The following is a 14,428-nucleotide window of genomic DNA, read 5'->3' on the forward strand; positions in this document are numbered from 1 at the left end:
AGTTCTAATAGTATAGTTCAAGAAATTGCTTTTCCAATAAATGAGTAGTCAAACCTTTCTTCTGATTCTGGAAAAAAAAAAAATATGTATATAATTCATAGTTATGCGGTACATGTAATAACTCTTTTTAAGATCCAAACAATTTAAAATTTCGAGAATCAACCTAACTACAATTACTCATTTGAAGAGTCCGTGGGAAAAATTCCCTTGGTAAGTAACACAATTCTCAATTTGAACAAATAAGTGCCCTTCAGCTTGTAGACTTGGTGCAAAATAATTTTGTTATCAGAAAATATCTGTTGATGCTTAGCAGATATACATTAAACGTGGATGAACAACTTTATCCAGAAAACTTGAAATTCCTCCCTGAAGAACATGGCACTTGATCATTTCGAAACAAGTTAGAACATCTAAAGCTGAATCTTGGAAGTATTCACAAAAGGAAATTAAACCAGAGAGAGGCAATTAGGGAAGACTCACCCCCATAAATTCAGAAGTTGCTTACATTACAACAGGAATTCGTCAGGGGCCAGTCAGTAAACAAATTTAAAAATTGTCAGATAACGATCATTTTCTCTTCTTTTTTTCATCTTTTTAAGTGAAAAATAATAGAATTCCTTTCCTATTCTCTTTTCAGGAGGGAAGGAGGGGCAAATGGAACAATTGGTATTAGGAGACTGGCTTTGAAAGAGAGGTCCTACATACACTACAGCCGCAAAAACTTTAAAATGTGAAGGAAGGTTCAACATCCATCGCCCAGGCGAACTTTGCTAGAAGAGACTTGTTGAACATCTGCATGGATAAAAGGATCAAAAGGAAACCACAATCCACGAGATCAATTAGCAGTTAGAGATAAAATTCATGGAAGTACACTTTCCCATAAAATATTGTAAAAGAGGCATACCTTTTCGATAGGAACCTCATGACGCTTACACCATGCCACAGTGATCCTCGGATCCAGATAATTGATCTTTGATGTGCCCAAAGCCACAGTTTTCAACTCTTCTTTCGTATCTATTTGCCTCTCTATGTTCTCAATCTTCGCATTCGTTTGATCTATTTTTTTCTGTAATCTGCAAACAATACACTTGTATGTCAGCAACTAAAACAAAAAATGGAAGAAAGGCTCCAGTTAAGGATAGGAATTGTACGCTTCAGGGGTCAAGTTTCTCTTCATCTTGCCATCAGCGCCTTTCACTGGAGGCTTCCCCTTTTTGGCCCGAGCCAAATCTACTTTGAATTCTTCCAAAAGAGCCTGATGAAAAGACAGTGAAAAGTCAATCACAATCACAGTCTAAGTTAAGTGCAAACTTTTTTGGTTACAAGTCAACTGCAGGTAAAACATCATCAATAAACAAGCCTCTTCTATTTTGATGATAAAAATTAGCCATTCACATTATTAAAACTTATCAAAGAGAAATGGAACTACAGAGAATGAACACTCATAACCAAAAATAATCACCTTTAGCTCGTCTATCTTCTCATTCAACCTTGAAATTTGTACACTGTGGGACTTTGAGACACTACGCTGGTGATTACAAATTATTGCAACCTGCAACAAGAAATATGAACATAGTAACAGAAATCTTTTTAAACAGTCCCCCCCCCCCCCCCCAAAGCAGAACTATTACTATTTCTCACGGAGTCTTACCTCTTTATTTGCCAGATTATATACTGCAACTTTCTCGGCGAGCTCCCCCCCTTGTGTGAGCTTACTCAACTGCCATCAATGGGAATGTAAATCAGCACAGGAAAAAACAAAATTTTGTTCATTGGTAATGAGAAAGGCATAATGGATCTCCACTTCCAGGTACAAAAGCATGGATAAGCACATAATTCAAATTGAATCAGAAGACAAGCATTTTTCTCCCAATTAAACTCACACGTTGAGACAATCAATTTTTTATTTTTTTTGAGAAGGTAACAGAAGAAAACTTCAACTTCTAGTTGAAATTATCCATCATCAGACTCAAACTGAAAATATTTTAATCAAAGTAAAAATTCAATTCATTTATCAAGATAAAAAGTACCAAACGCATACAACAACCAAGACTCAATCCAATCTAATTTGGATCAATTATATGAAGCCTCACTATTAATTTCTCTCCAATTAGACCTGTCTGGTTCCAACACTGAATAAATGGTTCTCTAACCCTATACTTATTTCACCTTCTTGACGGCCATTAATGAATTCTCCTACTTCATAAACAACGAATGTGGTTCTCCAACTCTAGAAGTTCTATACAGTTTCTACTATCATACAAAACTCCGAAGTGATCAAAAAAAAATTCTAGGAAGAAGCATTGGACTGAGCAAACCAACCAGACTAAGCCCTAAATCTCAACTAGTTGGTATTTTCCTAGATGGGTTTTTTTCCCTTCTATTGTGCTCTATTTTTCGCACTGCATGAATTCCAAGATAGTGTGGATATTTTGAAACAATTTCCTTCATGTAACTTTATGACTACCTCCTTTTAACACCTTCAACTATCATGATTTGCAACTAATGACGAATGCATCCATCATCTAACGATCTACAAAGAATACCATCAAACCGTTTCCGACAAAACTTTTATCCTCTAGACATGCTATTTATACTGATTGTTGAGTGTGATCTTTTCTATTATATATATATATATATATATTGAAGGGGAGCCTTGGAGTAACCGGTAAAGTTGTTGCCATGAGATCAAGAGGTCTCAAGCCTTGGAAACAGACTCTGACAGAAATGCAAGGTAAGACTACGTACGATACACCCTTGTGGTGGGGCCCTTCCCCGGACACCGCACATATATGTGTGTGTGTGTGTGTGTGTGTGTGTATAAATCACACATTTGACATCCATTTCTGCTACACTCGTCAAAAACTATTCAAAAGCAGCCACATCAAAACAACAAAAACCTAAATCCCAAGCCAGTTGAGGTTGGCTATGTGAATCCTCGCTATTCATGTCAACACATACAATAAGTCCCAAACAATTATTCAAAAATGCAGGTTTTCAAGCACTAGAAATTCTCTAACACAAATTCTTACATTTTCTACTGGCATATACATTTTTAACAAGACTAAAGGCATACTAGCATATATAATTTTAACAAGACAAAAAGACTCCCAGCGAACATTTCAGACCTAAAGAACGTACCAACAACAACAGCAGCATACCCAGTGCATTCTCCTAAGGTGGGGTCTGGGGAGGGTAAAGCGTAAGCAGTCCATACCGCTAGCTCAAATGAAGTAGAAAGGTGGTTTCCGATAGACCCACACCTCAGGACAAATAATAGTATAAAAAATGTAAAAACAACAAACAAAATGGGATAACACACCAATTATAATAAAAGAAACAAGACACCCACAAAGCAATAATATACAAAATCTATCCTAAATCACAAACATCACCAAAACACCACGAACAAGAAACTACAAGACACACATATAACACTACGACTAGTCGACTACAGGCACAACTACAAACAAAGCACTCCTTCCTTCTAACAAGAACGCACTCCTACCTGCTAACCCTCTACCCTAATTCACATCTTCCACACCTTCCTATCTAGGACCATGTCTACAGTAAGTTGTAACTACTCCAGGTCCTGTCTAATCACCTCCCTCCAATATTTCTTAAGCCTACCTCAACCCCGTCTAAAGTCATCCATAGCCAACCAACCACACTTCTGTACTGGGACATCTGTGCACCCCCGAATTACATGTCCGAACTATCTCAACCTCACTTCCCGCATGTTGTCTTCCATTTGTCTTCCACTGAAGTCACTCTCACCTTCTCTCGAATAATATCATTTCTAACCATGTCTCTCTTAGTAAGTCCACACATTCATCACAGCATCCTCATCTCCGTGACCTTCAACTTTTGGATGTGGAGTTCTTGATTGGCCAACACTACGGTTCATACACCTAAAGAAGGTACCAACATGAATAAAGCTTAGCAACCAACTAAGTGGTGTCATCTATATCGTTTTTAATCCTTTCTATTATGTCTATTCACCATATCTGCACGGATTTTGAGAGATCGTACGTTACTCAGGACTTCTTACAATTTAGTTCTGGGTCCACCTTGTCATTTTTAACACCTTCAATCACCAAGTTTTCATACCAATAAGTAGCTACATCGAAAGGTCGAGACATGACAACCATCTCAAGTGACCATCTTATTTTATCGTTTTTGTGCGCTACTTGCACCTTTCTTAGAATGTGGTTATTTTAGTTTTCTCTTATATTGTATGACCATATATCCATTTAATTTCTGCATCTATTTGAAACCTATGTTGCAAATAGATTGAGCTTAAGAGACAATTCCAATATTCACATTCACATAACATTGTCCATCTAACAATAGTTGTAAAGAAGAGCTCATATAACACTCCGGAAACACTTCTCTATTTCAACCATCCTATTTAATTCTTTAACTAACACTTTCATCTTTTATCATCCATTCCCCTAGCAAATGAGACTACATATCTAAAAGCATAGCATAGCTCATAATGTTTTCTAATAAAACCAAGCAGGTTGTAATTCTAAACCAAGCACAAACAAAAAACAGTCTAGTAAAAGGTAAATTACTATCCAAAACTGCCAGGCAGCTCCAATATAGAGCTGCAGAATTCCCTCTTTTTAGGGGAAGAAGGGTAACTCTGCCTCAGATTGCTGGCCGCATACCCGATGAAAGGGAGGGGGGAGGGGGGGGAGTTGTAGTAAGTTGAAAGCTAACCAAGAAACAAAAAAGTCATCAACTTGAGATAAATCTTCGCAATCCTAACTAGATTAACTTCTTTTGTGCGCGTGTGCGTTTTTGTGGGTTGGGGTTGGGGTTGGGGTTGGGGGGGGGGGGGGGGGGGGGGTGGGGGGGGTTGTTTAAGCGTCTATTCTCAGAAAGTAACTTACTTGCTGCTCCAGTGTGAAAGATGCATTATATGTACGAAATACTTTAGCTGTAAGCCCTGGCATGAGTTCCTTCAGATGGGCATTAAGCTTACTCGTATCAAGCTTGTCAAAAAGATCGTCGCCGTCCTTTTTCCCTGAAATCAAGTGTGTCCATGTTATTCATGAAGGGGGGAAAAAAATTAAAAAAACATTCTAGCACAAAAGCAGCATTTACTAACCACTTCGGAACTGTTGAATAGCTTTAAAAACAGGCTCATACACAGCCACCTCATTTTGGTACCTGATAGAATCTTTACCAAGAAAATCAAACTGAAAAAAAAAAGTCAACTCTATGCATTGCAATTAATTGCACAAACTAAGAACCAGTAGAGAAGTAAGTTTCCTGGAGCTCTTCCAATTTAGCTTTTGTTAAGTAAAACAACACTACCTTCAAAATATTTGGAGGTACAGGCTCTACATTCTCCACTTTCAAAGTACAGCAACCAACTGTATCAGCTTCATCGTCATCCTGCAAGGATTGAAATATAACCAAGAGCACTAACACAACATTCGCATAGTCCCATGCCTCTGCAGGCAAAAGCATGGTCCTTCATAGAAAAAAAATTAAAAACTGGAACACTAATCTCTCACATTCAGTTTTTTGGGATAAATTGATCTCTGATTAAATTATTTTGACTTGTGGTTTCTTTATTAGTGATGTGGCTTGCTAGTAACCCTTGCTAAACTTATGTCAATTGGAAAGAGAAGAGTAACATATATTGCTATAATTTCCTGATTCTATCAAGCTGGGAATACTTCTGAAAGAGACATGACCTAAACCAGCATTGGCAACCAGTTTCGGAATTTTCAGACTCTTTTTGAGATCTACGCTTACCTTAGTTAAATATCTGGGAAAAAATAATAAGCTGGTGTTCATGATACCTTCTCATTTCCTGCCCTTAGAGCTAATTTATCAATAAGATAAGTTGCAACTGCAATCTGACGCTTCACTGGATCTTTACTTGTAAAATCTTTTGTATATGCAGATCTAATGCCTTCTATGTAATCCTGCAACCAAGAGACCGTGATAGCCACCAATCATTCATGCGCAACCCGTCACAATTTTTAAAAAAATATATATATATATCATTGATCAGAAGTTTGCCAACTACTTTATTGTACCTTCAAACGCCTTGCTTTCTCGTACTTTTCCTTGTCACTTTGCCCTTTCAGGGAACTACTGGCTGCCAGGAAAACGTATTTGAATTCTTTTGGATTAATAGGGTCGTTCCAGAACGCTAACCATGTTACTGTGTTGTCATGCCTTACTTCCTTCCATCTGCCAAGCCAGCAAGGGGAAGAAAAATAAATAAAGGTAAAACTCTAGCTTTTTACATTTATGGTGAAAATAGCATATTTCTTACTTCCTTCACCATCCTCCAAAAGACAGACTATTCTTCCAAAAGGATAACAGGAGATAGAAGGAAAAGAACCTTTGGCCAGGGATGGGGCACTCTGGTATTGTAGCACCCTTTCCGATATTTATTGTGATGTCATTTGGCCGGATCCGTCTCTTTAGCTTTCCCATCTGTAACATTCGAAGCAACATACATCAATACCACAGTGAAACTTGATGTACCTAAACATAAAGAAATACACCATTCTGCACATAATAGATTGTTTTGCCAGTTTAACCCAAAAAATAGAAGGTCAACATACCTTTGGATGTTCCCCACGTCCACGGAACAGTCCAGGTGGTTCAACCCGAAAGTTCCCAACCTGCACAAAACTAGAAGGTCAGACCATTTGCAGTTTCCAATTTTCCTATGTTCCCTACCCATGGGCCTTCCTGATTTTTGGGGTGGATAACTAATGGGGTGAAAAATGAAAAGAGAACACCATGTTGGCACATCATACTGAAAGGAAGGGACGCTCAAGATTGAGAGATCGGATAAAACTAGGGGGCTAATATCACAGGCTAGAAAACCAATAAGAAATAAATAATAAGGCCAAAAAGGGGACGTACTGATGGCACATGAAACAGCACAAGGATGGAAACACAGAATCATCCAGAAAAGGACTACGAAGCAATCGGCTAAAACATGTGACAACTATATGTAACAAAGGATAACAACATCTTCCTTCTATCATTTTATTTTTCTAGATTGTCACCTATCAGCATGACCGCAAATTCCACCCAACTCCCCATGAGCTCAAAGGTAGACAAATCACCAACTGACAGAAACAAACAGAACTTGATCCAGCAGACCCAGAGCTACAAGTCTCTGTTTCAGATACATGACTATCCTCTCTTACACCACACATACATAAAAGAAGAGATCTCCTAACGTGATATCTCATTCAGTAAACAATCATTCAATTACATTCAGTCCTCAGTTTGGAGTAGCAAAAAAGAGGGCATCCCATTCTAAGGAAGGCCCTTCCATCCAAGTCAATGAACCTCATTCCTTGTTCTTATTCAAGGAATGAACATTGTCTTTCCTTCTTAAAGGAAATTATGTACTTAAGCAATACACGACAATGGGAAGGCATTCGTGTTCTCTTTCCAGCTGAGGAATCCTGCCTAGAATAGCCATCCCATGCAACCAACATCACATATGAGCAGGAGGCATGGATCAATTCAAACAATCACTATTTTCATATCAAGAATCAAAAAACACATCAGGCCCCATCCAAAATCTCAACGGAGTTATAGAAAGTGAAAATGAAATGTTCTTCGAAGGGAAATGTGACAGGGAAATACATGTACGTATTCGTAAAATTTACTTTGAAAACCTGTTAACTCCATTTCAATGCAATTTAAAAAAGAACTTTATTAATAAGAAAAAAAACCTTTACTCAGAGGAAATAAATTCCAAAGATGAAACAAGGTGCTTTTTTAACTATACACAACACATAAAAGGATATAAAGCTCCCCAGTGTTTTTTAAGATCAGTCGAGGAGAAATAATTACTGGAATAGCACCAGATCAGATGAACACAAAAGAATTTTGGTTGCTTCACACCTCCACCCAAAAAATTGTGTAAGCTGGATAAAGAAAGAAGCTGATGTTGAAAAAGAAAGAATCCCCAGAAAAAGAGGACATAGGACCTTTTTTCAGAGAACGAAAATGTAAGACCATTTTATAATCCCAAAGATATCATTTCCGCTTAAAAGTACCATGTATGAAAGCAAGACAATGGTAAAAGCTAGTGTTAAACAGAACCAAACCTTCTCTTTTACACCATCCACAATTGCCCACATGTACTTCTCTTCTTGCTTAAGTTTCTCTTCTCTCAATGCCTTCTTCTCCTGCAAAATAGGCAAGGCAATATTTTAGATGAAAACCTTTAAAACATCTATGAGCTTTATGTTTGGCTATTAGGTTAACAACAAACATACGTATGACCACCTTGATCAGACTGAGAAGCAAAAATGTCAAGACTTGGTAACACGACAGCCTATTCGACAAAATTTCACATTTTTTGAGTGATCAGTCAATGATAGTAGAAGTGAAAAAACAATTATTTATATGAAATGAGGCAGTGGACAACAAAACCAATGTTCTGGAAAGAGCCCCCGCCTCCCCCCCACGAACACACACATGAAGAAAAAAGAATTGAAAAAACAAGTCAACAGGAGAAACGGACAGCCAAAGAAAGTGATAAACCTTTGCCAAATGAGTCACCTTGAAATGAGCTAGAAAACACTTCAACCATCAAAAAGGAGACTTGGTCCCTCATAGAATTGCTAACTAGATTTCTAGTAAAGATAGTGGTCAAATCCACTTGCTATAGAAAATGAAATTCTATGAGCATCCAGCATTAACATCAATGAAAAGCTATGTTGCTCGGACTCTTCAAAAATGTCGCCAGATACATGTCGGATCCTTCAAAAGCATTACATTGAAGGATCTGGTTTTTTGTAACGATCTGACATGGTGCAGCAACATTATTTGAGAGTTCGAGGAACATGAATGAAGAGGTAGAGGCTGTACATAAAACAATAATGTGATTGAATCTCTTGCATCTGTAAGGATGGCTTAGAATATATAATGTGAAGCATAGTCTCCGCAAAGCTTCTCAATTAAGCAAATGTAGCTAAAACGATTTTATAAGGTTGTCAAAAACACCAGATTCATGCTGGTCAGACAAATGTATGAATCAATGACCACACAAAAGATGACCCGCCAAACAACGCACTACCATAAGATAAGTAACACATCACCATTCAAAGGAAATCTATGAATTTCTATACTATGAAGCAAAGATGTCTTTTTTGAGTCCAAAGGTGACTGGGATACATTGGCTCTACCAAGTGAAATCCTCCAACTGCCAAACAATTCAGCAGGTTGTCACAAGTGACAAGATGAGAAATTTTAAAAGTTATCAATTTGGCAACTCATGCTGGTTTTTATTTAATCAGTTTTTTTAAAAAAAAAAAAAAAACTTCATTACGAGTCTGTTTTAACCAGCATTAGAAGATAGAAAAATTTAAGCAAAATGAACTTACCATGGAATAAGTCGAAAAATAACTACAAATTCCCATATTTCGAAATAATTTTTTACTAATTCACTTACTTCAGTACTCATCTGCTTCTTCTTCTCCTTCTCCCTCTGATGCCACTCATATATTGGGGTAAAATCACAGCCTTCTAAATTTTGGATGACATGGTTTTTTCCAAGTATTTTTCTCCAGTCATTCATGAAATTTTCTTTGAACTGCTGTTTACTCACGTAATCTGTGTCTAACATCACGGCATACATTGTTGCGACCTGCAGACAGAAGGAAACTGTTGTACTCAGAATAAAATCACAAATGCATGAATGAGACACACACAACCAGAGTCAGATTAAAACCTCTTCCTGCTCTGGAGTAAGATCCACAGGCTTTCCTTTGTAGAGCATCTTAACCCCATGAGGATTGTATGGAGGTGGAAAAATCACTCCGCTGTGTTCCAATGTAGTCCATTTTTGCCCATCACCAGAGCTTGGCTGCACTCTTGACGACTTTGAGTACTTGGTTTTTTTCAATTTCTTCTTTGTTTTCTTCATTGATGGCGAAACAACTTTAATTGTTTTCTTTCCAGATGACACTTTACAAGCTGAAGCTCCTGGCTTCTTCATCCTCAGAGATATAGGAACGTCGTCATCATCGTCCTCCTCCTCCTCTGCCTTCTTTTCAGTTTTAAGAGAAGCTTGCTTGGTAGAAACAGGTGTAGATGTATCAGAAAGTTTAGGCTTTTTAACTGAAGCTTGAGCAGCAGACTTGACCTCACCAGGGGGTCTCTTACTTAAGACTGTTGTAGATGGCAAACCATTTTGACGAATCTTAGGCTTAACTTCTTCAGAATTAGAAAACTTGCTGGTGGAAGCCCCTGCATTGGATTTCATTTGAAACCTTGACGCTAAGGGAACTTCATCATCCGAATCCTCTTTTTTGGGAGGTCTAGCCTTTCGAACTGATGTTGAAGTACCAACCATTTTGTTGGCGTGAATAGAGCTGCTCTTAGATAACCCAGAAGGAAGCCTAGCACTCAATGGTTTATCATCTTCCGAATCCTCAGATTCATCATTAGGTTCAGATTTCGGTTCAACAGATTGCTTCGACTCTTTAGGAGCACTAATGGATTGTTGATTAACATTTTTTGCCTGATTACCTGCAGAAGAAGATGGCCTTGAATTTGGTGCAGGAGATGTCCTGACTGACGAAGGCGATGCTTTTGGACTAGTGAAAGGCGATGCTTTTGGATTAGTTAAAGGTGAAACTGCTGGAGATGCCTTAGAAGCGGAGGCTATCTTAACTTTATGAGCACTTGAGCTCTGGCCATTAGGAGAACGTACATCAGAAACTTGCCGCCCTGATCGTCCATCCTGCTTCTGAGATGATGAATTTGACTGACTCTGCTTTGACGCGGTACTACTTCGTTTGAAAACTAACGGCACATCATCATCATCATCAATATCTTCCATCAAATTTGTTTTGGCAAAAGCTTCAACAGTCATGGTCTTTGTCTATGCTACACTGTCATATAATGTTCTCCTTATCTGTAAACGATTTTTCATAATTATAAGGCAACAATAGTTTAAAATGCAATAAAAAGAAAAAAAGTAAAGGACGGACGCCTAGAGAACAAAAATTGAAGTATATCAGTGTTCAGCGTAACAAGTGTTTAACAAAACGCCACAAAGGAGAAACAAAGCTATAACCCCAACCGCTGGCAAGAACACATAAATCTAGCTTCTTCCCCTCACAGCTAGTGCAGTTGTACTATAATATAGGTATTATGACCTTTCGTGCCAACACAATTCCAGCTTATTTTAAATCCAGTTCAAGTTTCTTCTTGTAAATCTAGTTTATCTGTGTTCTCTCTTTCCAAAGAGTTAAGTTAAGTTCTCATTATCTTGACACTTATCCTCAAAGACTAGATGCTCTTGTTATGTTACTAAAGGGTGTCTTTTTTTTCTTTTTCTTTTTTGATAACCGTGGTGTCTGTATCAGCTTGTGCGCACCTCCACTAATTCCACGGGATACATGCCACCCCCCACCATAGGGAACTTTGCATACCAATACTAGAACAAATGGGAAGAATCGCCTAGTGCTAAAGGGCGTCTTTCTCTCCCTATCACACAAACATAAAAGATAAAGAGGGAACCCATTCCTCTCTCCACTCATTGAGTATGCAACATGAACATAAAATTCGCGGAGCAAGCCAAATGAAAAAAATTCATCTGAAACAATATCTTAATTTTTTCAGTCAGCTTCCTTCTATTTCGACACAAACAATAATAAACCCCAAATCCGTAAACAAATTAAACACTAGTATCCTGCTATCCGTAGCTCAAAATATAAATATACATAAATTTCATCTTCATTAGCCTTCTTTTTTTGAATTTTTTGAAACTGGTAACATTTTATAGCCTTCTTTTTAAATATTAAAAAAAAAAACATCTTATTTCTCGAAAAAAATGTAGCAGAAACTGATTAACATTACTTAAAGAAAAACTAATCGACCACCGCAACTTAACAATCAGTTTCAGATGGTTTTAAAAACAACCAATGTTTACAAATTAACTAGTAAACATATAAAAACAGCAATAAAAACTAACAAATCGGAACTTTAGCTTTCATTAAGCAGTGGGGAGCTCAGAGAGAAACAATTACAACAATTCCACAACATGAAAAGGAGGGATTAGGGTTTTTGTTTTTGAGGAAAGGGCAAAATTGGAAGAAAAAGAGGAAACATACGGAGATGAATTTGGGCGGAGAAGGAGATCGGAAGGAGGAGGAGGAGGAGGCGGAGGAAGAGTGGTGGTCATTCAATGGAGGTATTTTGGGTGAAGAAGAAATCGATTACTCAAATTTCAATTTGTTTGTATTCTTAGCAGGCCAATCGGAGGAATTTTTGGGTCCGAATTTCGACCGCCAACCTCCATTGTACGGCTAGGTTGGATTTGGGCTTTGTCTGTGTGTGAGAGAGAGAGACCTGGATTGATATTGGGCCTTGGAGTCCATTCCTTTCATCTAAATGGTCCCTGAAGTAATTTGAAAAAAAAAAAAATCTTTTTTTGTTTTGGCAAAATTGATTTTCAACCAAAAAAGACAGGAAAGAATAATCTCTTAGTTTTCTCAGAAATTGAAAAATTTTCTTAATAAAAAGCAGTTTCTCTACCTCTGAATAGGAGTAAGGTCCATGTACACTTACTCTTCCAAGACCGTACTTTATGGAATTTATTAAATAAGTTGTTGTTGAAAAACTTTTCTCTTTTGATATTTTTATATGCATAACTTATTTTCATTCTCGTCAATCTTATGTCTGTTTTTACAAATGTTTTGGGGATTATTAGTGGAGACCTATATGTAGGAATGCATTCAAAGTCCAATCCAAGGTCAAGGGATAAGTTGTGAAAGTGATCATTACTAAGAATAATGAGATTAAGTCTGACTCGTATGGTATTACGGCAACAAGTAGGGTCAAATGCTTGTTGTCAAGACGTATTTACTCTCTCTCTATATATATTTTTTATTCTTTTTTTATTTTTCATAAGGTGTTCGGTACCCGTATTGGAGCCCAACTAATCTGAATTCGCGCCGGGTAGGGTTCCATTCGGGGGTAACGCTCCCAACAAAGTTTTCTCCATACCCAGGGTCGAACCTCGACCTTTGGTTAAGGGTGGAGCAGTCTCATCCACTGCACCACAACCCATGTTGGTTCTTTTCTTGGTGTTTTCCGTGCCAGGGTTCGTTAGTCGCCCGACGTGCACGTTGGGCACGCTCGTTGGGGACGAGGGGGAGGCGCTCGTGCAGAGTGCCGAAGCATCCCTAGGGTCAAATGCTCGTTGTCTCTATTTACTCTCTCTATATATATATTTATGGTGCACTGGAGATCATTGTTTCTTCTTTAAGCTAGGTATTTTATATACATGTTTCTTAAATTGATCTAACATTATTTGTTTGCCTCCATGCTTTTAAAATGTTAAATGTTAAATGGTGCACTTGATTGAATGTTAAGTTGATTTCTCTAAACGAACAAGGACAGTTTTCACTTAATACTTTCTTTCTCCTTTCTTTAGTGGTGCACCCATATTCTAAAAATTGTAAATCCTCCCGTCTATCACTAGGTTTTTAACCTAGTGTTATTCATTGTATCATTGTCGTTATAGTACACGTTTAAAGGTAAAATCTCAAATGATTTTGATTAACATTTTAGTCCAAAGAGGGCTATGAAATTCATTTTACTTTGTTAATTTATTTCATCGTGTAACTTATAAATACATTCATACATATATGTATGTATGTATCTCTCTTATATAAGATTGTCAAGTGGGTCGGGTCGGGCCAATCCGGAATTGGCCCGTGTCATTTAACCGAGTTGTGGGCCGGGACGGGTTGGGGTCTAAGTGAACCGGGCCGGCAAAATAGTAAAAAATTTAAAAACAACCCTAACCCGGTTCACTTAACCCAACCTGGTCAAACCCACCTAAACCCGGTCAAAAATATAAAAAAATAACTTTTTTTCAATATACATTATATATACCCACCTATATACATTATATATACGTTAAATAATATATATATATATACAATATATATAGTATGTACTACATTAGAATTTAATAAATATATACACATATACACAATTACACATATATACGCACCATCCAATATATATGTACTACTTTAAAGTTTAAATAAAATATACTACAATATATATACATTACAATCTCTCTCTATATAGTTATATACTAATTTATAAAACATATACACATGTATACGTTAAATATACACGTCTATAGAAGATACATACACATGTATATTCACTATTCAATGTATAAGTACTACTTTAAATATACCAGAATATATATACATTACAATATATATAGATATAGTTATATACTAATTTATAAAACATATACACATGTATACGTTAAATATACACGTCTATAGAAGATATATACACGTGTATACGCACCATTCAATGCATATATACCACTACTAATAAAATATACTATAATATATATACATTACAATATATATAGATATAGTTATAT

General features: G+C 37.1%; 1 protein-coding gene across 2 annotated transcripts; it reads right to left on the reverse strand.

The window, feature by feature from the left end:
* Positions 1 to 465: 465 nt before the first annotated feature.
* On the reverse strand, positions 466 to 12,378 carry LOC107863952 (DNA topoisomerase 1 alpha). 2 transcript variants are annotated; one of them, XM_016710163.2, is made up of 16 exons: positions 12,126 to 12,378; positions 9,737 to 10,924; positions 9,458 to 9,652; positions 8,109 to 8,189; positions 6,597 to 6,656; positions 6,371 to 6,465; positions 6,060 to 6,216; positions 5,820 to 5,945; positions 5,326 to 5,406; positions 5,117 to 5,207; positions 4,899 to 5,032; positions 1,652 to 1,720; positions 1,463 to 1,552; positions 1,152 to 1,255; positions 905 to 1,073; positions 466 to 792 (listed from the first exon to the last, which is right to left on the reverse strand). In XM_016710163.2, the coding sequence occupies exons 2-16, from the start codon at positions 10,880 to 10,882 to the stop codon at positions 724 to 726; spliced, it is 2,667 nt and encodes an 888-aa protein (XP_016565649.1). In that variant the 5' UTR covers positions 10,883 to 10,924; positions 12,126 to 12,378; the 3' UTR covers positions 466 to 723. The 2 variants fall into 2 exon arrangements, with proteins under 2 accessions (XP_016565649.1, XP_016565650.1); XM_016710164.2 differs by having other exon boundaries at positions 11,987 to 12,362.
* Between the last annotated feature and the right edge of the window lie 2,050 nt (positions 12,379 to 14,428).

Source organism: Capsicum annuum, chromosome 7, assembly GCF_002878395.1.
Source record: "Capsicum annuum cultivar UCD-10X-F1 chromosome 7, UCD10Xv1.1, whole genome shotgun sequence".
In the NCBI taxonomy this organism is placed as follows: Eukaryota; Viridiplantae; Streptophyta; class Magnoliopsida; order Solanales; family Solanaceae; genus Capsicum; species Capsicum annuum.